The following is a 25,385-nucleotide window of genomic DNA, read 5'->3' as shown; positions in this document are numbered from 1 at the left end:
GATGCTTTTATTATAATTTGGAATAATAGGAGTACAAAGATAACTCTATGTATTCTCTCCTCTCCTCTTCCTCTCTTTCTTTTTCTGCTCTCAATTCAAAGCATACGGAGTGCTCTATTTATAAAGCAACTCCAAGCACACATCTTTGACAATATAACTTCCCTTATCTCCCAAGTCAAGATTAACTGCACGGGCATTGAAAATCCACCCAATGTCTTCAGTTTCTATGTGGGCATTCAATACCCACTAGACTTTTCAACACTCCCCCTTGGATGCCCACATATCAACATGAGTTGCCTCGTTAAGATCTTGATCTATTTTTGGATGCTCCCCCTTGATGAGTATCTCCCCCTGATTTCAAATTATTTACGCAGATCATTGATCCTGCTGCTTTAGTCTTTTAGCGGTGATAGTTGCCGAATGAGGTGTTTCACTTGTTGTTAACTTTCCACAGACTTGTTCTTGAACTGGGTTGGAGGGCCTTCTGCTAGACTTCCTCCAAAGGTATGAATTTACCTATTTTATCTGGAGCTGAATTTGATTCAAGGGTGGTGGACACTTGATCTTGAATCGGACTTGTTGATTTCTTCAAAGGCCGTCTAGGCTTGATCTTGAATGAAATTGGATTATGAGGAGCTTCATGTGACAAGTGATCTTAGGCTTTGTCGGCGATGAACTGACATGTGTTTGTTGTGGTTGTCTCCACATGCTTCAATGTATCATTTTCACTTGCCTTACTTGACCCCCTTGCAGAAGTGATGTTTTCCTTATGCATGTTTGACATCTTCTCTTGTAGTATTTTTCCTCTGATACAGGAGTGGAATGCAAACCTTGTATTTGAATGGACCATCACTTCTTGGTGGCAGCGAAAGTTTGAGTGGAGGTTCCGACATATTGCTTTCTTTGTCCTTATCTTGGCAGGTAAGAACAAGGACAAAGGAAAGGACAGGGAGATTGCATGATATGAGATACTCTTGCTCTCGTCCCTGATGATATGAAATACTCTTACTCTGGTGTGACTTGTTTGTAGAGGTATTCTCGGAGAGGAAGAAAACTGAGTATTTCGAGATACTTTGTGAAATATGCATTCTTAGAGATGAGGAAGAGTTAGATATTTTTCAGTTTTACCTTGCTATGAAGGACAGAGGTTGACGTATATATGGATTTCCCAATAGCAGGTAGTAGTGCTGTGCCTTCTTGTCAGCAACTGTGGTGTAATTAGAACAGTAAGATTCACGCGTTTTCAACTTTATCAGAGATCTTTGACAAAGTTGCACGTGATATCCAGGAGCTGAGATTGCGTCTGAGAAATGTTGACAGAAGTCATGCAGGGAAATCCAGCTTTTGAGATTCGAAAATCGGTGTCTCTTCGATTTTTGAATAAGTGGTCTTGTTGCCCCTCCTTTTATAAAGATATCAATTTTGTTCAGAAACACTCAGAAAATTGTTGCCTGCAGAAATTTTCCTTTCTTGCACTTCTGAGATTTTATCTGACTTCCTTCATCATTTCTGAAAATGGCTTGCCCATCTAACATTTGCTTAGATTTGAGTCTCAGGATTGATACAGACGAGCAACGTCAGGATAACATATGGCGCCCGTCCTTCTCATCTTCTAATGGTCCTCTTACGGTTGGGGACTCTGTGATGAAAGATAACATAACTGCTACATTGGTAGCCAGGAATCTTCTCACTCCAAAGGACAACAAAATCCTTTCAAACCGGTCTGATGAGGTTGCCGTTCAAGACTCATTGGCTCTCAGTGTTCAATGTGCGGGCTCTGTATCCAATATGGGCCAGCGCTTACTTGCTCGAACTCACCAAGTTGAATCATTAATGGCTGAGGTGGCAAGTCTTAAACAAGAGATTAGAGGGCTCAAGCATGAGAATAAAGTGTTACACATGCTTGCAAATAATTACTCTACGAGCATGAAAAGAAAACTCGACCAGCTACTGGAATCCGAAGGTCGAACTTCAAAATGACAATCGGAGGTTCGAGTCTTTATTCCAAAGACATCCATTGTCTTAGCTGTCTGGAGTTCCACCAAGTATTGAGACTCCAAATAATCAACTTCTGGTGTCTTCCCCTTCTGGGGTACTTCCGAGTACTGAGGCTTCACATGAGCAACCTTTGTGAAGGTTCTCTTTTGTTTGTTTTAACTCATGTGTCTGTAATTTCTCGGAGATATATAAGCTTTATTTCATTCAGTGTATTGTGTTAAATACAATAAAGCATATATTTCACTAAGATGTGGTACTTCTAGACCAAATATCAATTTATCTTTACCCCTCGCGAAGATAAATGATCATTCTTAGTGTCTAAATCATTTGAGTATTCAACTCATAATCTTCAATCCATATGATTTTTTAATGTCATAAACATCATGGATAAGATTCGTGTTGGCATATTGTTCGATTCTGCAGTTCGAGACAATATTTCTCTCAACACTTTATAATCTTTCTTGACTCTTCAGGAGTCCCAATTTAATATCATCAACTCTTGCAAGAGATTTTAGTATGTTGCAACAATACCATAATGAAAGTACTTACTAAGGTAATTTATACCATCCATTGGTGTTGAGTACATATTTCATGCTTTACCCTTCCGGGGCTTTCTTCAAGCAATTTGAATCCTTCAGGGATTTTCTACATTTCATGACACATTTTCCTTTAGAATTTATACAGATCAATTCGCTTCCATGTATATTTAAGAGATTTACTTATGGAGATATGATATGGACGACTCATAACCCTTCGTATATAATTCTCCATTCATATGAACTCCTTTACAACCTTGTGTCATATCATGTGAGTGTATTTCAAGATATTACAAATGCCTATATGTAACCTTTTAGGTTCAACATCCTTTGGCTATTTGTATTGTATCCAAGTATATGGGTCTATTTTTCCACGTTCTTACAAAATTGTAATGGATTTGCCTTTATCCTTTTTTTTTTTTTTTTTTTTTTTTTTTTTTTTTTAGCCCATAATTTTGTTGATGGAAAAAGAACGAGACTCAATATCACCACCGCTCATTGATGAATTTAGTAGCTATTTGTAAAAACCAAAATTACCATTGGTTATCATCAATCTGTGATCCCATATTCTCATGTACATGTGCATGCATAAAAGCTTTTCATTTCTTTTGGGATATCCATTGCCTCTTCAAGGGCATTATACTATCTCTTCCAGGATAGTCGTAATTTAGAGAATGCGGATCATAACCTCCTCTTGAGAGTTATAGAGTTTGGATTTTAATCTCCACTTCGGGAGTTGAGTCATTGGAACCTATACGTCTATCATGCTTCATGCATGAGACATCAACATTCCCATGTCCGCGGATTGACCTTTCCGGGACAAGTATCCTTGCGGCAACTGTCATGCGTTTGGCATGCGACAGTTATGCTTCGGGAATGCAATAGTTTTAGTAGTACTATATTCTTCTTCTTTTGAAGGACTGAACCTTTTGAGTTTGAGGGTCTACCACGCTTCAGGCGTGGAACAGATAAATCATTTGCTGCCATATTATTTTGTCCAACAGGGACATTAATTCTTGTAGGCACATTTGCAGCAAGTATATGTGATTTCATCAATTTCGTTTCATCATTAAATGCATCTAGCATTTGATTTGCATATCGTTGCATCATTCAATTATTCTCACTTCATTTTCACATTGATTGCTTTGTAAATCAAAATAAGACAAATTCTCTTCGTTCTTCTGGAACGATCTTTTCTCGTCATTCTTCTGGAATGATATTTGCTCATCGTTCTTCTGAAACAAAGTTATTTTCTCCCCCTAACGGCGGGAAAATTGTCTTATCAAAATGACAGTCTGCAAACCACGCGGTAAATATATCCCCAGTCAAGGGTTTTAAATATTGAATGATAGATGATGTTCAACATCAATGCCTAATCTGCAATGATGCTTCATTTCAGTATGTTGTGGCAGTGCAATAGACACATAGATAACACAACCAAAAACTCGTAAATGTATAATGTTTGGCTGGTTCCCAAACACGAGTTGTACTGAGAAGTATTGATGGTTGTCAACAGGTCTCAACTAAATCAATAATGCATCATGTAAAATGACATGTACCCATGTAAAAACTGGCAATTTTATTTTCGTGAGCAGAGCGCGGGTAATCTATTTCATCCGCTTAATAAATTCTTCTGCTAAACCATTTTTGAGTATGGACATAAGAAACTTCTGGTCCTTATTTAATAGTCTGTAGACTAAGACTCTTGTGGCTTTTATTGCAATTAAGTTGAGGCATTGCGGAATTTCAAACTTAAGGTACTTATCAAGGAACTTCATGTCCTGATCTTGAGGATCAAGGGACTTCATGCCTGATCTTTTGTTTGATGGAACTTCAAGTCCAATAATTTTTATTTGATGAGGATCAAGAAACTGCAGGTTCTGATCTGATCAAGGAACTTCGGGTCCAGTATGTACTCATCGTAACAAAAAGAAGTACAATGAATAAATTAAAGCAATAGGCGGTAATTCCAGCCATAATGAATAAATTGCATTTAAGTAAATAAAGCTTGTGATAAGGGCTTTAATTCAGCACCATTCACATAAATCAAATCTTAAAGCAGTAGGCGGTAAAACCGTCCATGATAAATAAATTGCTTTAAAGGAAATAGAACTTGTGAAAAGGTTTTAAACCAACACCAATTCACATAAATAACAAGAAGTATCATACCTCCTTTTATTTATTATTTTTCTTTCTTTTGTCAGTACTTATTCAAACTTCATTATTGTTACTTTTATTATTTCTGCAACATGGTGCCATGCACCAACAGAAACCTATTTATATCATTTTGACTATATGGTGTCATGCACCATTCAAATCCTTTATATATATATATATATATATATATTTTTTTTTTTTCTTAGGTTGCAGTCATCAACATCTCCTTTTTTTTTTCTTCTTCACATGTGCCTTGCCATTCCATCAATCCCTCTTTTCTATTATTTTTCTTCATTCTCTGTCTCTGCCAGTCTCGAAACACAAGGCCAGCTGAGTAGTTATGGAGGTTGCTTAAATTCAATTCAATCCAAAAGGCTACTAGAGACTGGCGTTGTTCTTGCATGACCCAGGGAACATGTCATCGTTAAGCAAGAACTTCTTTACAGAGACATAGATGACAGTGGGGTTGATGGAGGCACATGAGAGGGAGGCCTGTGTGGATTCATTCTTGCCATCACCATCTCAAACAACCAAGTATTCATGGGAGTTCTCGAGATCCATCGAAAACAACGTGATCTGGGTTCCCAAGTCTGATGAGATTCTTCTGGATCTCTGGAAACCAGTTGTCAAGTACGAGTTTTCTCATCTCGTGACGACTTCAGGTCGTAAATTTTAATTCTCACCGGAATTCGGTGGGGCGCTTTTGGCGCAGTGGGAGAGATGAAAAATGGACATACCTTTTATTCTGTGAGATTTTAGATGACGGAGGTGAGAGGTGGATAGTGCTTCACCGGATTTATGGCGTTATGCTTTCCACTGACATGAGAGCTTTTCGTGCTGATAACGTGTTGTAAAATCGACGATGTGTGTACAGTGGAATAAATAAAACAAGACACAAAATTTACGAGGTTCCTCTACAGTCAGTGTGACTGGAGTACGTCATCGGGCAGCAGTGATGCTTTTATTATAATTTGGAATAATAGGAGTACAAAGATAACTCTATGTATTCTCTCCTCTCCTCTTCCTCTCTTTCTTTTTCTGCTCTCAATTCAAAGCATACGGAGTGCTCTATTTATAGAGCAACTCCAAGCACACATCTTTGACAATATAACTTCCTTTATCTCCCAAGTCAAGATTAACTACACGGGCATTGAAAATCCACCCAATGTCTTCAGTTTCTATGTGTGCATTCAATACCCACTAGACTTTTCAACACTCTATATTATTAGACCAAAGAAGTCATAGTGAATCTGTTCCGTGTAAGTCCATTTTTTGAGCCAGAATTATGGTTCCTAATCTTAAGGCATTATGATGGTTTTAATTTTAGGAGATGCTAGTTAGGCTAGTTAGTTAGAAAAGTGTGTTTGAATCTCCCTTCATAGATTGACTTAATTTAGATAAAAGTAATGTTATGTAGGCCGATTTTTTTACCACATTTATAAACCATGTATTACTATTAAACAATAAACACGTTAATCAACACTTAAATAATAGGATTAATATCAGTTTACTACCTCAAGTTTCTTGGTTTTCAACACTTAGTACATCAAGTTTTTTTTTATCCAGAGTAATACCTGAAGTCAAAATTTTGGAACAGTTTCATACATCCATTAAGGTTACAGTTAAAGCAACCGTTAATGGATGACATGGCGTCACGTAGACAATGACTGGACGTCAAATGGATATTAAAAAATTATAAAATTAAAAAAAAAAAGAAAAAAAAAAAGAAAAGAGTTGACCATCAAATTAAAAAATTGTATCCCCAGCAACCCTTTCGGATGTCTATCTGGGTTCTGTCTTGAAGAACTGCAATTGCAGAGTGGTTTCTTTCTGTCTCACTTCATTCACTTGCTGATTACCGTTGGATTAAATTGGATGTCGAGATTAGATTGAGACTACGAAGGGTCGTACGTAGAAACGGGTCGAAAAGAAAACCCAAATTTGAATGTCTGTCTGGGTTCTTAGTGAAGAAATGCAATTGCACCGAATAGAAACGAGTCGTACGTAACCGTCGCCCTTCGTCTCGCTGCCACTGGTAATGGGTAACCTCCTCATCGGCCTCATCGTCCTCATCGTCTTCATTCTCGGCCCCAGCTGCTGCAGCCGCAGCCGCAGCCACAGCCACAGCCGAGTAATTCATCCTGAAGAAACCCTCGTCGAGTGCCGCAGTCGATGCCGACCGCTTCTGCGGAAGCGCCACAGCCGTCACCACCGGAGCCGAGGACGACGTCTTTCAGTACTCCAAAGGCAACGGAGATGAGGGTTGGGTGGATGGGTGGAGTCGAAGATGGAGGGGGAAGGGTGGATGTACGACGAGTCGAAGAGGAGAGGAGAGGAGGGTTTGGTGGGTTGGTGTAGAGGAGAGAATGGAGGGATAAGGGTTCCAAATAAAAAAGATTTTGAATTTTGAATTTCCACGGATCCTTAATGACACGTGATGCTTAGTCATTGTCATATGGGCGACACGTCATCAGTTAACGGGAAACTTAACAGCCAGACTAACGGATGTATGAGACTGTTCCAAAATTAACACTCGGTATGACTCTGGGATGAAAAAAACTTCATGTATCAAATATTGAAAACCATGAAAATTATGGGTAGTAAATTGAAATTTACCCTAAATAATAATACAATCAACAATAATCATGTCGGTGTACAAAATATGGTTAATGTCTCATAGGACAGAAGTCCATGATGGATAGGAAACAAGAGAAAGGGCTAAAGACCTCCTAGTTTCGTTTATTCTTTTCTTTTGTAATTCAAGTTATTTTCAAGTTTTTGCGATGATACAAAGTTTTGTATTATTTTCTTTTTAGGGTGTTTTGTTCTCCTTTCTCAAGTAGGGTTCCTCTCTCAATTAGGCAATCATGTTTACCATATAACGACTTGTTGGCATGTATTTATTAACTCCTAAGTTACAATCACCAAAACTTGTAGCTCAAGCAATCCTATCCCTCTAACACAAACATGAAACTTTATAACATTGCTCTTAAGCTGAGTTTCATCTGTCCATGCAGTACTTGTAAGTCGAAAGTAAGCGACGTGCTGGAGCAAATTGACGGCATCGATAATTTTGAGATAGATGCAGCTACAGATAAGTTGGATGTGCTAGCGGCAGACTACGACAGTCCAGAAGAACTCACGACGGAGATTAACAAGTTAAAGACGGTGAAGGCAGGGATGGGGAGCTCTGAAGGGTTCGGTGTATGGTCAAGAACTCCTCGATAACAAGTTGTACAACCCGGCAGCTACTGGTAAGAGTAGCAAGTTGGGTGGAGGCAAAAGCAAGAAAACTGTCCAGTTTGTTTTGCCCGAAAAGGAGGAGTTTGATGAAAATTTGCGAAGGTTAATGGTTATAGAGACAATGGTATTGTGATCGGCAACAATAGGGACAAGGGAAAACCTCACGAGGAAACGTGAACATAACCAAGTGCTTACCAGAATTAAAAGTTACAGAGGGGGTTGATCGGAGATGATAGGAACAAAGGCAAACGTGATGGGGAACATGAAATTAAACCAGTGCTCAGCAGAAGCGAAAGACAGGGATGAGAACAATGGCATTCTGATCGCCATGTAAGGGTAAACTCACTAACCAAGATTAAAACACGAATCCCAATCTAACAAGAACTAACCAATTCATGTATGAGAGAATTAAGAAGAGAAGCATGCCTGCAGAGGTTCCAGAACTCGATGCCATGGCACCAAGCTTTCAGCGGACCTTCTCCCCTCTCGCAGAAAATCAAGAACTCGACTTACAATAGTTGTAAGTCCCAAGATGAGCATGTGTTCTGTGAGAGGAGAGGCCCACTATATATATACATATAGTCTTTTCCGTAACAGATAGGATTCCCTATTAAAATCCCTATAGGAAACAAATACTCGTTTCCTCATCCCATAAGAACTGTTCTCAATGCTATACGAAATCCTTCTTCATCAAGGACTGGCATTCCTTTTATTAACAAGAATTTTCTATCAAATCGAATACCTATAGCCGGTCCCTAAAACTTCACCTTCTCATACTCATATTCTAACACACAAATGATAGGGACGAAGGCAAACACTTCGACGAACGTGAAACTAACCAAGTGCTAAGTAGAAGTGCAAGGAGTGATGGCAATGATAGTGTATGCGAACCTGCATCCGCCGATGAATTACATGCCATAAGATTCAAAAGCAGCAACTGATCCTTACACTATCTGCAGTGATGACCACGTCAATGGTTGCTCTATCATGTAAACAATCTCGCTCGAGATATAAGTGCAACACCAGAAAATATTTTTATGTGATAAAATGAGAATGAATCTCATTCGATTTAGAATCAACAAATTTCTAGCAAGTGCCTGCAAGTTTTACATTACATGAGCTCGGGTCAAGAGGCTCAGTAGGAGCAGGACAAGGAAGTCAGTACCATGCACACGGTATAGTGAGGACTGCATATTAAGGAAGGCGGAGTGTACAAACGCATCAGAGCTTCCGAGAGTTGGCTTAATGCTTTGGCACGGACGCTAAGTACCATATCATCCAAGACTAATATGAATGTGGGGAGCCTACTCTTCGTCATTTAGATTTTGGCACTTGGATTCCGGGTAGGTTGAACATCTTTTGATATAAACCGCATCTGCAGAGTCAGCAATGATTTTATCAAAATAACCAGCTTATTTTTCAGATTCTTATATATGCATGAAATTAGAATGCGTCGTGCAGAGTGAGACCGCTTTTTCAGCTTAGCCTTCCAATAATTTCATTTGCCTGCTACATTATTTAGTACATTTACACGATACCAACTGTGGACACACTCTTGGTCTCATATGATTAATCAATTCTATGTTGCGTGAAGTCAACATATCACTACTCTATTCATATGCAGTGAGACTATAGTATTCAACTATATTCATATGCAGAGTTATAAATACAAAATAAAACTGGAACACTCACCATTCTGAGGTTTTCTTTTTTGACTGCACCATTCTGAGGTTAAACGAAGGTTTATCTTTGATTCCCCGTATATGGTAGTGCAGAAGCAACTGCCTGTGAAGATATGGACGCATTGCGGCTCTTCTGTCAGCCAACATATACCAAACTACACATAGTACGAGATAAGAATCGCATTATAAGTTTCAGAAAACCAAAACCCTCTTTAAGGGTTTCAGACAAGAACACGCACCTCTAATAGAGCTTTTCTCCACACCAAGCATGTTGCTTTGCGAAATTCTTGGTTTTGCCTGTCATTTCATACTTGTTGCAGATGCACAATCCCCCACAACATAAAGTGCTAGCTAAGAAATGTGACAAATGATAAGAGGAAGAAATGAGAAGAAAAGAACAGATAAATTTATTTTAATTTGTACTGCTAGGTACACTTGTAAACTTCAGCTAAAATCCAAATTTGCCAGATTCGAAAAGCTGCAACCTCACTTTGACAGCGTAAAGTTTTTATTTTTCTTTTGTTCCCCTATGAACATTTCATAATTCATCCAAACAACCTAAATGGTAACCAAAGTCTAACGGATAACCCTGTTTTCTCGCATTATCATTGAGCAGCCATAACCCCACAATAACTACCATGTACATGACTGACAAATACATATCAATATTCACCTAGGGAAGAGCATACTTCAAAATATGGAAATAAGGTGACGATTAGAACACACCTTCAGAAATTCTGCAGAAATATGATGATTAAATTCACAATTTAATAAACTGGGCAAACCAGTGATGGTTTGTAGGATGGTTGACCAGGTACATATCTGGAGAAGTATAAATGGATGGCACCCACACCAGGCAACTCCGATAAATATAGAAGCTAGCTGCCAGAGACAAACATACAGTGAATCGTAGTGAGATGAAGCATGCAGATGGCGCTTTACCACAGTGGCGGAAAGCAATTAGTGAGATGAAGCATGAACTGAAACAAGTGAAGAATGGAAAACAAAGTCTTGAGTTTTGCCCCTTCCCTTATTTAGTCCAATAAATTGTGCAAGATCAGTGAGACGTATCATTCTTAAAAGTTATAAATTTGTAAAATTATAAGATATGGCACCTTTTCCCCAAATTATTAAAAAACATGTTTCCCATTTGGAAAAAGAAAAAAAAACAAAAACAAAAACTATCAAACAAGTTTCCCTTTTATTTGTTAGACTAATATGTCTGTTCAATTCTAACTTGTGTTCCTGTCTGTTCAATTCTAACTTGTGTTCCTAATAAGTAATAATTGAAAAAAAAACATTCTTAAAAGTTATAAATTTGTAAAATTATAAGATATGGTACCTTTTCCCCAAATTATTAAAAAACATGTTTCCCATTTGGAAAAAGAAAAAAAAACAAAAACAAAAACTATCAAACAAGTTTCCCTTTTATTTGTTAGACTAATATGTCTGTTCAATTCTAACTTGTGTTCCTAATAAGTAATAATTGAAAAAAAACAAGTGTTTTTGGAGTGAGCAACAAGCTCATGTTTGGAATAATCAAAGCTACCAATGAACCGAATATCCAAAAGAAATTCTTAAATTCAAATTTAATGTTTTAAGAATTAATCCCAAAGGCCAAAGGCAATTCAAAGACAACCAATTACACAGGATAGAAATTAAAGTTACGGAATTACCTTTAGCATGCTAGATGAAATACCATTTAAATCATCAATTCCAAGAGAAGACATTGAAGAGGCAGATCTAAACCATTATAAATCTCAACCCATTGAAGCAGCCACATCATAAACGTCTTCAGAGCCAGATGTCTCCACAGACAAGCCAGTTTCTGAACTAACGCCTAAAAATGCAACAAGGCCATCATCTACTTTCACGCCTTCAGCTACTTCGTCGGAAAGTAATTCTTGCACTACCTTGGAAGATATCAAACCCAAACTTCTCATCTCAATCCATAGTTCAATAACTGAATCAGAATGATATGGTCTACAGAGGAATTTTGATAATCTCAAGAAAGTATTGGAGCCCAGTTCTACTTTTGCTTCTATCATCTCTTGTAGCATTAAATTAACCATATTAAGATCTCTTTCTTTAACGAAACCAGAAACCATTACATTGTATGTATGTGCAGTAGGAGCCAAGCTGACCTCCTTCATCTGGCGATAGAGTGACCAAGCCTCTCCAGCTCTACCACCCATAAAGAGCCCAATAATGGCAACTGTGTATGCTACAACATCAAGTGTGAACCCCTCTGCAACTGCTTTTCTAAACACTCTAATGGCCGCATTAAACTTACCAACCTTTATAAGCCCATCCATGACCACAGTATGAATGTAAGCATCCTGTCCAGGGAAACTCCGGAGAATCCCATGGTACACATCAACTGCTTCGTCAACTCTTCTTGCCTTACACAACCCATCTACCAATCCAACGAAAGTATACTTATCTGGTATAAGACCTCTATCAAGCATATCATTGTAATACTTCACGGCAAGAGATGGAAACCCAGCCTTACAAAAATAACAGAGAAGTGAGTTGCATAGCAATAAGTCAGCTTCTATGACAAGTCCACGAACCAACTTGGGTAACAGATGAAACCTCCTAGACAAACATATGGTGGATAACAATGAAGAGACAGTACAAGAATCAGGAGCCAAGTTTCGTGATCGCATGCTAACAAAAACATCGATGGCATCATCACACCTCCCAGCCTTGGCAAAGGAGTCTATTAACACATTACAAAGAACGAGGTCAGGGGCATATCCTTTAGATTCAATAATATTTAGAATATTGAATGCTTCACTAACCATATTAGATTTTAAAAATCCTCTGATTAAAGTCGTGTACGTTACAATACTAGGAGAAGAACCAGTCTCAACCATCTTCTCCAATAACTGACCAGCCACATCAGGTCTCTGCAATCGACAAAACCCATTCATCAACATGCTCCAAACATTTACAGACACAACGTTGCCCAAAGTAATCAGTAGGCCCAACACTTGATGCGCCTCCACTATATTATCCATTTTGCAAAAACAGCTCAAAATCATCTCAAAAGTCTCAACTTTTGGGTGATATCCCTGCCGCAACATCATTCTCAACACATCTCGAATGTGACATAAATCCTTGAGATTACATAAATTACACAGCGCAATGTTATAAGTCAAAAAATTTGGCCTTCGGGTCTCTTTCACAAACTTAATAGCTAAATCCCCATGCCCAATTTTGAACAATGCATCAATGATTATGTTACGAGCGAATGTGTTTGGAATAAAACCATAAGTACCCATTAGCTCAAAAGCCTCAAAGACCATTGTATACATTTCGCCACGCCAATAAATCCTCAACAAGAGTAAGAACGTTTGAGATTTTACAACACACCCCATGCTCTCTAGTTCCCTAATTATCAATTGAACTGTTCTGTATTGTTCCATCATGCGCTTGATGACACCAACCATGTGATCAATCACAATCTTGTTGTGAAAATAATTGCGTTGTCCGGCACACCACAAGAAGAATCTCAGTGCAATCAAATCAGATGAGCATTTCAATAAAGTGGAATGCACAACTTGATGATTGAGAATGAGTTCACTTCTTTCTCGGTCAAAAATTTTCAGGAAATTTTCCTGGGTTTTGTTAGTTGGACACACCTTTGGTGATGAAAAGTGGCAGATTGGGAACAAGTGCAGTGCTTTGATGATTTGGGTTGGCCCTCTGTGCAGAAAACAATACCTAAATCTCCATACTTTTTCCATGAAAGTTCAACTTTTCCTGCAAACCAAACGCTATATAAGAAAATTAGGAAAGACCAAGAGAGGGCCAGGTCAACAATATAGGTTTTTTCTACTTTACCTACATTATATAGGGTTTTTTCTGGTGCCTAGGATTGGACTGTTTAGCATAACTATATCCCATGTACGGTGAATGAGATCAATGAGTCGGACCATAATCCATGCTTTGTGGTTGCATTTCCCCCACCTATCTAGGCGTTATCCCTCGGTGAACCGCTTCTTCTTCCGTGAAGATTCAGACAAAAGCTTAGTGGGATCTGTGACCTTGATTTGGCAGCAGTTCAAAAACACTATCCATCTGAGTGAGTAGGAGCAGGTCGACTCCGTATTGCCGTGGAGCAGCTGCGCCTCTGTCACTGTTTCTTCTTGATGTGCCTATTCGTGTAGCTTCAGAGAAATACGAAATTATTATTTATCCCCACTCAGAATGCAATCCAATCCAATCCAATCTTAGGCACCAAACGAGCCCTAGAGTATTGGCATTTGAGTTTCCGAAGGTTTAGCAGATACACACACGTACATATACGTATGCACATACATACACACACAAATATATATATATATATATATATAAAGGTACTTACTTTCATCTGCTTGGCACTCATAACCCCTGAATTAGTGCAGTATGTATGAATTAGCTGAAGAAGAAAAACCCTTTTCCCCTTTGGGATTTGAGAGCCAACCCACCAAAAAACCAAGCTTCCAATTACATCTGCAACCCACCACTCATACAATAAAAACTGAATAAAACAAACCCATCACATTTAACAGCAGCAGAAGCAAAAGCAAAAAATCAAAAGCGTATATAAATACAAGGACATAGAGAAGTACCTGAGGAAGGAGGTGGCGCCGACTGGAGAAATCAAAGGGAGGATTGAAGAAAAGCAATAACAAAGGGGAAGAAGGAGAAGGAGACGAACAGATAATCGGATGGGCTTTTTCTTTGTAGGCTTAAAATGCATAGCTACAAGAAAGTAAGTTGGGCTCCGCCCAAACTACAGTCCAGCTGAACTGTTTTGTATTTAATCTATTGGATCTTGGATTTAAACTCTCTTTATCTGTTTAATTTCTACTAATTAATAAAACATTCATTGTTAACCAAAATTCTATACTAATTAATAAAGAGTGGTGTTATTCTCACCCCAGTGTCTTATCTTCCCACCCACTTTTTAATGAAATTTTTAATTACAAATTTGCTTATTTGTAAAATGACTGATAAAAACCTTAAAAGATAGCTCTCTGTTCACAAACTATTTATCTATCCTTAAACCCTCACCTAATAAAATTCCAGTGCTACTCAACTTGAAATCGTTCTGATTCCACACTATTTTCTATATTTTCTGCAAATTAATTCTCATAAAAATCTTGAAGACGAAGACGAACCCAAAAACCAGGCAACCAGAGTTTGCTTCTTCTCTGCTTTCTTCGGCTACTCTCCAGTTCAAATTTAATGTTTTTGTTTTGGTTGGATGTTTCGACAATGGATGTCAGCATGAATTGATATGTATTTTGAACTTGTTGCTTATGTATAGATGCTGATATTTACATAAGTGTGGAAGAAGAACTGAGGAAGGGTATTCTATTAAAAAGGTATCGAGTTTGATCAGTAGGAAAAAAATAAAAATAAAAATGTAGAAAGTCTGTCACTAAGCTCTTTAAAATTATTTCTTACTGGTGCAATAATTTTAAAGACAAGCTCGGAGCGGAACGAGAGTGCTAATGAGGATATTTTAGGAATAAAAGTGGGTGAGGAAAGTGCATTTTAATTTTTTAACTTTCTATAGCGGGTGAGATTATAATGTGGGTGGAGAAATAGAACAATAGGGTGGGTCTAGTAGCTCTCTTAATAAAGCACTCATTGTCAATCAAAATCATATAAAACAGTTTAACCCTCTAATTAAAACAAAACATGAATAAGAAATATGAGACAGAAATGTAATTTCACACAACCAAATTTTCTTTTCTTTTCAAAACCTTACCTACATGTAACATATCTCAAATTAAAAAAATTAAAAAATTAAAGGGGAAAAAAAAAAAAAAAAAAAAAAAAAAAAACTTCCCACTCCTACATTCTTTATCACTCTCTTCATCTCTCCTTCTATTTCAAAAACAAAAATAAAAAAATTTCTCCCACACTTTGTGTGTGCCCATACACTAGTATGAATTAAAAGAATAAGATTGTTGTGATCAAGAGTTCACGTGACTGAAATATATAGAAAGAGAACTATGTCAGTTGTATGGTATAAATTCCCGTAAACACTGTGTCAATAATGCATCAGAGGATCTAAGGCATCCAAATTTCGAAACTTTTTAGAGGAGATTGGATCCTTAAGCTCCTCAATTTATTTTGTATTCAATTTACAGAACGTCGTGTTTAAGATTGTAACTATTTATTTTATAAATTCCCTTGTAAAGTTTATCTCTACAAAAAATCAAAACTATTGTTGTTTAGTCAATCAGTCATAGAAAATAAATAGACAGTTTATGATACTTTCATTGAATCAGTCAATCTATTTTTGTATAGTTTGATACTAAATGATTTCATATTTTATTAATTTATTTAAGGATGATCTTTATAAAATAATATAATATTATCGACTCTAATCATAAGTCCCAAATTTCATAAATCGAGCACAAAATGAATTGAGGAGAGTCTTCTTGAACCATTGAGGAGCCAAGTTAATTCTTTTCTTTTTCATGCAAGTTTTATTTTGGAAATGATAGTCTCAAAATGGCATCCTCAAAGTATTTATCTTTAGAAAAACTAATGAAAATGACTTGAAAACTTTGAGTTTTAACGATATGGACAAAATAAAAGGTAAAGTGAATAGTACCAGTATTGATTTTTTAATGTAAAAATATGATTTTTCGTTAAAGTCAACAGTACCAAGAACTTCTCGTTAAAGTTCCCTTTTATCTTTTGGACAAATCCCCCTCAAAATGTGCTCCTTTTTCTGTAAAGAAAGGGAAAAAGGAAAATTCAAACTCTTGGCTATAAGAACGGAGTGATTTTTGCACTCTTTTTTTTACATTTTTCGTACTCCTCTTTTCTCCATCTCTCTCAACAAGGGGAGAAGTTTAGAGGGAGAAAACGAGACTATGATAAACACCACCCACACTAATGAGACTTTTGGACAGGAAGTCATAGTGAAGAGCTGCTTATCCATCACCATCAATGATCAAATTGGAGTAGGTTGAAGTCCAGGTATAGTCGTAATTTTCCATATAAATTAACGGCGATTAATGAAAACCAAAAACCCTGAAATTGTACATAACGGATTCATATGCAATACAAAACTAATGTTTACTTGTGCAGTCGACAAGACTAATACCACAATACACCAAAACTTACACCCCAAAGCAAGCATACACAGCATTCACAAATCACCAAATGAGCTGTGAGTAGAAAGAGCGAGTTCAACGTGGCGCATTGGTCGATGCTCACAGGATTCGGACTCTTCAGTAGATTCCGGGAATGACCCTGTACGGAACCTTCTGACAATATGACTTCCAGTATTTGCCGTACCTGCAAACGGTACTCGTCAAAATCTCATCAACATTACATACAATGGTTGGAACTGTTTTTCATTTTTTATGGTTTCTACAACTTGATTACTTCATTTTGAAACCACTGGACGTCTATTCATTTTTTTGGATTACCCCAAGAAATGAATATTATGTAATAGGAGGAATCTGTATCTGCTTACTTGGTGCGACATCGGTCATCATCCCTCTTTGCTCGGTCAAGCAGAAGGATTGTCAGGAAAATCACGTAGAAGTAAGGTAGAAACTGCAGGAAAACAAGGAAATAGTTCAGCTAAACTGCACGAAAACTGAAGTAAGCTAGAATCGGTGGTTGTTTTGTAAGAAAACACTAAATATAAATGGTTACATGATTGAAGAGGGCTGGAACAGTCCAGAAAAAGGCAGCTGATATTTCTGGCACATAATGGAAGTGACGAGATAAACCCCACCTGCAGGGATAGCAATACTCCTTAGCAATGACTTAAAAAAAAAAGTTTCAGCTCATCTTTTGAACTCTAGCATAGGCATGAATCAAAATACGCAATGTACATAAACGAGAAGAGATCAACAAAGGCACGGCTCAACTCACTCCCCATGTACGACAAAAAGAACTAACAAAAATACTCAGTTGAAATATTCACCATCCTGAGGTTAGAAGAAGGCTTGTCTTTGTTTCCCCAGATGTGGTAGTGTATGAAGCGACTATCTGACATGTGCAAATCATGTTTTTCTGTCAGCCAAAATAATCTCAAACTGTGCATATAATTAATCACACGATAATCTTTAGGAAAAAATTTCACCTTTGATGGAGCTCTCCCCCAAACCAAGCATTTTCCATTAGTTCTGCGAAATTCTTGCCTTTGCCTGTCACAATCATAGTTGATGTATATGCAAAGGATTCCAGCCGCCAGAATAAAAAGTGCTAGCTGGAACATGAGGTTGGAGATTGTTAGAAATGTGACAATTAATGATAGGAAGAAAGAAGATAAATGACTCAGCTGAGAAATTTCACGGACAGTATAAATCCAGTTGAATTCAAATTGCCAAAACTGCAGCCAGACTTTCCCTACCTAAAGTTTTTATTTAAAACCATGCTTCTCTTTGTTGCACAAAATTTCTTTGTCCCTTTTGTCTTTTTAACTCATCGATGTTCACTGGATTTTACGTTTTAAGCAGAAGGTAGTCCTCCTGAATTCTGAAAATACCTTATCTTGCATAAGGATGAATTCTTATTCTAGCATGATGCAATGAAACCAAATGCAAAGCATTGAAAATCTTTGACGTTAAGAAAATTTCATAATATTCATACAAACAACCTAACCAGTAACCAAACTCCAATGGTTAATCTATTAATCAATAACCAAAATCTAAAGGTTAATCCTTCTCTTCCTATGCTCATTGAACTTTTAGAACCAGAAGTGTACATAATAAGTTAATAACTATTCATCATTCACTACGACCCCTGAATAAAAAGAAAATGTGCATGACCTAAAACATAAAGAAATCACAAGTAGACAAACTTAGAACACGCCTTCATAACCAAATACGTTTACTACTATGATTCATAACTTAAAAAAATGGGGCAAACCACATATCAGTATGCTACTATACCTGAGTACCAAGATTTACAGGATGGTTGACCAGGTACATGCCGGGAGAAGTGTAAATAGATGGGACCCAGACCAAGCAACCCCAGCAAATATAGAATCCCGCTGCCAGAGACCAAAGTACAATGAATCATAGTGAGATGAAGCATGAACTGAACCAAGTGAAGGATGAGGAAACCATGATTGAAAAAGTTACATTACTATGTGTCAATCTACAAGGGTAAGAACAAATATGACAATAGTCAGCATGAAAATCTTGGACTTGCTAAGAGATGCGGTATTATAATAGCCCGTAGATCACCATAAACACATGGTAAATACCATGCTCGTGGTAATCAAATATCAATACAATCAACCCCCGAAAAGACCACCAAATTCATTATAGTCAAATGTTGACCTTATAACATTGATTAATATTATTACATCTGATGGTTAGTCTTGGGCATGCCAATATCCAACAGTTGTGCCAACCAAACAGTGGGAGAAAAAGTAAAAGGCAGAGCATATGTGTACCTCGATCATGTGCGATATCCATTGTATTCCAGTATCCAGCCTCCCACCAGAAAAACTTTGTGACATACACCAGCATCAATATAGTATTCACAAGCATTGAGTCAGCTACTCTCCCATTGACTTCGTACTGGTGCAACAAGAAACAAGTTAAATGTTAGAAAAAAATATGTTGACAAAAAAATTTCAAAAGGTGAACAAATACACTCTTCATCTTGGTCCTTCGATCACACAGGTTTTTCTGCCTTGGTTGAATGGGGGAAAATTCACATTGTCCACCAACCAAAAAGTGACGGAAAAGTAAATGTGGATGACATTGAAAATTTTAACAAATCTACAAGGGTAACTTTGAAATTAGAAATATATGGACTGAAGTGAAATGTTGGACCTAAATGACAAGGACAGGAGAAATATCGTAGAAGATTTACCTGCTTTATGCAATAAGTCACAGCAAGAACTGCCCAAGACATCATCCCAAATCTGCAGTTTGTGAATACTTTGATATCAAAGTATTTGCCAATTCGAGGATACAACTCCATGCCCTACAAAAATGAAGAGGAAATCATAATTTCTTTACATTAATTTAGGCCATATCCAACAATTATAGATTATCTTTTTTTTTTAATAAAAGAAGCATCACATAACAATAACTCTACATGTGGGCAGATACAAACTACAACCTATTGAAGTAGTCCAGTAGTTTTTTTTTATTTTTTTATTTATTTTACTTTTTTTTATACAGGAAGCAAGAATGTTATAAAACAAAGAGAGGGTACAACTAAATCTGGAGAAGAAGTCCATCCCATTAATTGACCAACACAATAATCCCTTCTAGTTGTATTATAAGGAATGCCAAGGTAATCCAGTAATTCAGTATATCAAAAAGTAAAACCATGTTTACTAGAGTAAGGCTGTGACATTAGCAAAAATTATCTTGGGACAAACTTATTCATTCTGATATGGTACATCATGAACCAGGTTGAAAACCATGTCTACAGCTCTGTGTGCATTGTGAACTGCTTATTGCAAAAGAAAAGCACGGCTCGTTTGCTCAGATAGATCATAGGTAACACAACTTGTTGAAAGAAACATTTTTCACATGGTTTATTTAGAATGGGTGAATGGATATAACACATCTTGCAAATATTAGTCACAAGGCAGAGTCACACATGTACAAATTAGCATAATTAATAAATTAAAGGTTGACACACACTGAATGTGAACCTTCTAAGGGTATATATTTAGTTAAAACCAAAAGATATGTCAATTCTTAAATTTGTGTGGCAGGGAACACAAGAGATAGAAAACAGGCAAAAATGACTTCAAAACGAAACTTACCCAATAGAAATCAATTATTGCATTCCCAGATGATCCAGAATCAGTGGAAGATGGTGCCACATGGCCCTTGCAAACATAACGTATTTGTGTCAAACAAAAAAAATCAAAAAAAAAAAAACATTCGTAAGTAGCAGATAAACTTATATTTCGGAGTAATGATAAACCCTCACTTTTATGTACAGGAAAATACAAAAAATGAAGCTTCCGAAAATGAGGGCTGAAAATATTTCTCCCAGATGATCATAAACAACTGTAGGGTTGAATATCCCAAACCTGAAATTTAACATAGAAAAACATCAAATGCACTCTAAACATTTTGGTGCTACAAGGCCACCCTGTCAATAACTCAATAATGCCGACCAAGAAACTAAAACAAGACTATGACCGCCTCTCTAGGAATGTGGAATCAAAGGATGCATTCATAAAAGCAAACACTGTGAATTGACGGAGAAAGTATGTACCACCAAAGGCCAAGGTAGGTAGTCAACGTTACAAAATAGGCTGCCATACCATTTGCCTGCAAAATGCACATGCTATATTAGAAAAGGAGAAAGGAGACTATGCATGTAGAACTATCTAGAACAAGAAATAGAAGTTTACTTTCATTTCAGAGAACTAGATCAACTTATAGCTAATAGCTATCAATGTAACAATCCAACATTTCTGCAAGTCCAGATACAGAAAATTTGACAAGAAAAGACTTTAAGCTATACAAAATTTAAATCTAGAAGGCCAAACGTTCCAGAACATTCAAGACATATAGCTTGAGTTTGGCATACAGATTGGAAACCATATTTGTATGATCACATTCACAAAGCAGTTTGGATAAAGAAATCGAGCATCCAGCACCTTGTATACAGGCCGATTCCCTGCTGGAGATATTGGTCCCTCAACCCTTTTTCCAGGTAAAAGAAGCTGAAGTGCAGCCTCAAAAGCACCGTAACAGGCAATAATCTTCCATGCAGTGGCAGTAGGTCTGGGCCAGATTTCGATGAACCCTTGCAGTCCATGCTGCCTCAAGTGATCCCAAGTTTGCAGAATAGAGCCATCAGCATGTACCATTGTATACCATCTGCATTAAGTATCAGATTCTGAGTTCAATCACTCGTGATCATCATGACCATTACATTGATGTCATGTAGCAGTAAACGGCGTATACATTGATAAATTGATACAGTGCTCCAAATTCTGTAACTTTTTAGTTTTTATTCACATGAACTTCGTTTTGCTTTATTGAACTGTGTATCAGTTTAGCTGTGCTAATGTTAAGTCACTTACATCATCCCAACTAACCAATATCTAACACTCTAAGGTTTCAATTTCCGATTCTTTGCATGCATCGTGTCATTATCGAAACAGGGGATTATTAAAAAAAAGGAATAAAAAGAAATCAGTTATCAATGGATCTACGCGAGATACAAACTTCAAAATACAAGTTCAGGACTTTGTACAATACAAAATCAAATAATCTTACACTTCTTAAGATTTAATATCAGCATCTCTTTCTTTGAAGCAAAATTAAACATGTCCCTCTACTATTTCCAGATCAAAACATCATATTTTCCCAGAAAACTAAAATTTTCTACGGAAACAAACAAGAAAACGAAAAACCGATGCGAGATTCGGATTCGATCACCCTATTTTTCACACTACACCAAAGAAATAACGAAAAACCCATTAGTCCCCATATCACCATCCCTCCAAAAAATTCAATCCCAACGCAATCAAACACAAAATTCATTTCAATTTCCATACCGAAAAAAAAAAAAACGCAAAAACGAGAGATTACAAGCGCTTACAGTAGAATTACAAAGGGAGGGCAGAGAGAAAGCAGCGATAGCATGGAAGCGTACGTCACCAATGGCGAATGTACGGTCTTCGTCTCCCCCATTGTTTCTCTCTGTGGTTTCTGAGAGTGTAGACTGAGATCTCAGTTTGTATCGTTGATTGATTGACTATCTGAGATGAGAAGACTTCTGTGTAGCAAATAGCATCATGAGTGTCGTTTTAATATTTCTTTTTGGTTAATCTCAAGTTTACCAAAGCCTATTGATTTTCAATATTTGGCACATGAAGTTTTTTTTATCTTATAATGGTACATAAAGTTATAATTTTGGGACATTTTTATACATTCGTTTCATACCTCCGTTAAGATTGCTGTTAAATTTACCATTAACTAATAACGATATGGCATACACGTGGATAATGACTGTACGATACCTTAGATATTAAAAAATAAAAAAAATAAATTAATAAAAACTAAAACAATTTAAAAATAAAATTTTGGGCATTTCTCCCTCACCCCTTCCGACCCCCCTCCCTTCTCTCCTTTGCAACCCACCCTTACCAAATCACTCCCACACTAACGCAAGATCCCCACTCTCCCTTCCCACTTCGACCTTCCTCTCTCACCAATGGAGGAAGAAGACCAGCAAAAAGCTGCAGATTATTAAGCTCTGGGCCGAGGTTGAGGGTTTTGGTTTCGGGTCGGATTCGTTGAGGGCGTCGACGATGGCGAGGCCGATGCCTTTGGAGTCCAATTTGTCCCAGTGGATGTGTCTGGATTCGGGTTCCGGGGTTATGGGGGTGTTCGATTCGGACCAGAAGGGGTTTCAGAGGCCCAGAAACAGTTTTGATTCGAGCATGGATGTTGGGCTCATTACGGCGTCGGATTTAGAGACGGCTTTTGAGGTGAAGCTGGTGAACAATCTCGGATTAGCGAAGAAAGAGGAAGTGAGTTTTGTGTGTTTTTCTCTGAGAGAGAGAAGAGAGCCGTTTTCCGCCATTGGAGCTCGCTCGCTTGCTCTGGTTCTTGAATAATCCTATAAAAACAAAATCCCTCTGCAAAACAAGAAAAATAACTACTAAATGCACCCAAAATTTAAAACTTGAATCGATTTTTACCCAGTTAATTGCTCACAAGCTTTGAAGCTCTGGAAAATGGCAGAAAGTTGAGACTTTTAAGCTCTGCGGTGTCAGAAAAGGCTCGGTGGTAGGGTGGTTATCAGGAAGAGGAAGGGTGTCGGTGGGTGAGGGGATGGAGGGGTGCTGTCGGATGGGGAAGACAAAGGGGGTTCTGAGTTTTTTTTTTTAATACTTTTATTTAATTATTTAATATTTTAAATTTGGACGAAATTTTTTTTTTGAATTTTTAATTTTCACGTGAATTCCTTAATGATATATGGCATCTAGTTATTGTCCACCTAGGTGTCACGGCATCCGTCAACGGAAGACTTAACAGCCAGGCTAACAGATGTATGAGACTGTCTCAGACTAACGGATGTATGACACCGTCTCAAAATTAACACTTTAGGTATGACTCTAGAACGAAAAAAATTTCATGTACTAAATATTGAAAACCACGAAACTCAAGGGTAATAAACTAAAATTTACCCTTTGCTTTTCCAATTATGCCGCCATTGGTGGGGCGGGGGCCCACTTACAATGTCCCATTAGTCCATATGGGAAAGGACCCTGGATCCCTTTCTCATAATCTATCAAATCAGTGAATGTGCTATTGAAATTTGATTCAACGATTGAAATTATTATAATTTTTAAAGTGGGCTACTGTTTATAGCCGTTTGATCAAATTTCAATAGCACATATCCACTGATTTGATGGATTAGGAGGAAGGATCTGGAGAGGATCCTTTTGCGTCTATGTTATCTGAGTTTTGCTTCATTTAACAAGAAGTTTAACAGTCATTCAGTACTACGGTCTCTTGATATTTCTTTTCATTTGAAAGTGAGAAGTTTTAGGTTCAAATCTCGTAAATGATAAATTTGATATCAAATTAGATTGACATTGTATGACTTAGCCGAACTCACCTGCTTTTAATGTAAAAATATTGATATATTAAAAAAAAAATCAAGGAGTTTAGCAGACTGGTCCTTAGACAAAACACAGAATAAGGTTAGAAATGGGCCCACATGGAATCTTGAGACTAATCATGTGAACCAAAGTTTTTTCTGTCCTCAATTTACTTTTATTAAAAAAATAATATCCACACACACTTTTTCGTTAAATATGTTACTTAGGTCTGCCGAAAAAAGTTAATGTAACACTAATATATTGAATTTATATATAAATCATACTTCTATGGTGTGACGGAAAAGTTGAATGTGATACTAATTTATTGAATTTGTGAGTTCAATATATTAGACTCATTAGTTATATCAAATTTACGAGTGTGATACAAATATATTGAATTAGTATTACAAAAAGAACAATATTTGGCTACTCAAAGATGAGTACAAGCTCTTACTCAGAACTTTTAGTTTTTTAATCACAGAGCTTTGTACTTATGATCAGAACCGCTCATACTCTGAATCACAATGTAAAGATCATCTCTGCAAAAAATAAATTAAAACTAAGGTTGTTTGGTCAATCTATTGTAGCAAATACATAGACGGTTTGTAATACTTTTACCAATAATATTCATTTGTTTTTAAACAGTTTGATGACTAAACGACCTTAGTTTTAATTGATTTTTTGTAGATACGATCTTTATAAGGTGATTTATAATATGAACAACTCTTATTATAAACACAAAGTTCTATAAATTGACAACGAAAAATTTTGACAAATTTTGAGTAAGAGTTCCCGCTCATCTTTGAGTAGCCAAATATTATTCTTACAAAAATCAAACATGATTCTTATATACGGGTTTCACATTCACCTGAATCATTGTGGAATGCCACACTTAATTTAACACAATTGGGAGTTGGGTTAATGAAGCCAATTTTAAAGCTTTGAATTAATGGGAAGGATATTTTTTCATGCTTGTTGGTTGCTTTGTTGAATTATGTAATTTCAATTTTAATGAGGGATTGGTTTTGTTTCTGGCTTTGTAATTTCAATTGTAATGTATGTCATTTGAATTAAGGTTGGGCAAACAAACCGAAAAACTAACCCAAACAAACTGAAAAACCGATAAACCAACCAAACTACATCATTTGTGTTGGTCCAGGTTGATATTTTTATATATATATTTATTCTAGT

At 36.9% G+C, this 25,385-nt stretch overlaps 2 protein-coding genes across 13 annotated transcripts; both read right to left on the bottom strand.

The window, feature by feature from the left end:
* Positions 1 to 8,966: 8,966 nt before the first annotated feature.
* Positions 8,967 to 14,346, bottom strand: LOC137739888 (putative pentatricopeptide repeat-containing protein At1g16830). Of its 8 annotated transcripts, none has more exons than XM_088700507.1 (8): positions 14,236 to 14,346; positions 13,989 to 14,116; positions 13,466 to 13,791; positions 11,293 to 13,384; positions 10,343 to 10,498; positions 9,856 to 9,967; positions 9,627 to 9,771; positions 8,967 to 9,309 (listed from the first exon to the last, which is right to left on the bottom strand). In XM_088700507.1, the coding sequence occupies exon 4, from the start codon at positions 13,366 to 13,368 to the stop codon at positions 11,377 to 11,379; it is 1,992 nt and encodes a 663-aa protein (XP_088556633.1). In that variant the 5' UTR covers positions 13,369 to 13,384; positions 13,466 to 13,791; positions 13,989 to 14,116; positions 14,236 to 14,346; the 3' UTR covers positions 8,967 to 9,309; positions 9,627 to 9,771; positions 9,856 to 9,967; positions 10,343 to 10,498; positions 11,293 to 11,376. The 8 variants fall into 8 exon arrangements, with proteins under 8 accessions (XP_088556633.1, XP_088556635.1, XP_068335723.2 ...); XM_088700509.1 differs by having other exon boundaries at positions 9,627 to 9,719; XM_068479622.2 differs by having other exon boundaries at positions 13,470 to 13,791.
* A 2,266-nt stretch (positions 14,347 to 16,612) lies between these two features.
* LOC137739096 (7-dehydrocholesterol reductase) lies at positions 16,613 to 23,462 on the bottom strand. Of its 5 annotated transcripts, none has more exons than XM_088699350.1 (15): positions 23,305 to 23,451; positions 22,605 to 23,225; positions 22,184 to 22,560; positions 21,234 to 21,456; positions 20,846 to 20,901; positions 20,555 to 20,657; positions 20,385 to 20,450; positions 19,475 to 19,588; positions 19,050 to 19,176; positions 18,541 to 18,641; positions 17,730 to 17,855; positions 17,571 to 17,635; positions 17,297 to 17,378; positions 17,112 to 17,194; positions 16,613 to 16,930 (listed from the first exon to the last, which is right to left on the bottom strand). In XM_088699350.1, the coding sequence occupies exons 3-15, from the start codon at positions 22,273 to 22,275 to the stop codon at positions 16,864 to 16,866; spliced, it is 1,305 nt and encodes a 434-aa protein (XP_088555476.1). In that variant the 5' UTR covers positions 22,276 to 22,560; positions 22,605 to 23,225; positions 23,305 to 23,451; the 3' UTR covers positions 16,613 to 16,863. The 5 variants fall into 5 exon arrangements, with proteins under 5 accessions (XP_088555476.1, XP_088555478.1, XP_088555479.1 ...); XM_088699352.1 differs by having other exon boundaries at positions 22,184 to 22,360; positions 22,687 to 23,225; positions 23,305 to 23,450; XM_088699353.1 differs by having other exon boundaries at positions 22,184 to 22,360; positions 22,732 to 23,225; positions 23,305 to 23,450.
* Positions 23,463 to 25,385: the final 1,923 nt, after the last annotated feature.

This window comes from Pyrus communis, chromosome 9 (assembly GCF_041283825.1).
Source record: "Pyrus communis isolate YQ-2024b chromosome 9, ASM4128382v1, whole genome shotgun sequence".
NCBI lineage: Eukaryota > Viridiplantae > Streptophyta > Magnoliopsida > Rosales > Rosaceae > Pyrus > Pyrus communis.
This window is presented reverse-complemented; position numbering and strand designations above follow the sequence as displayed.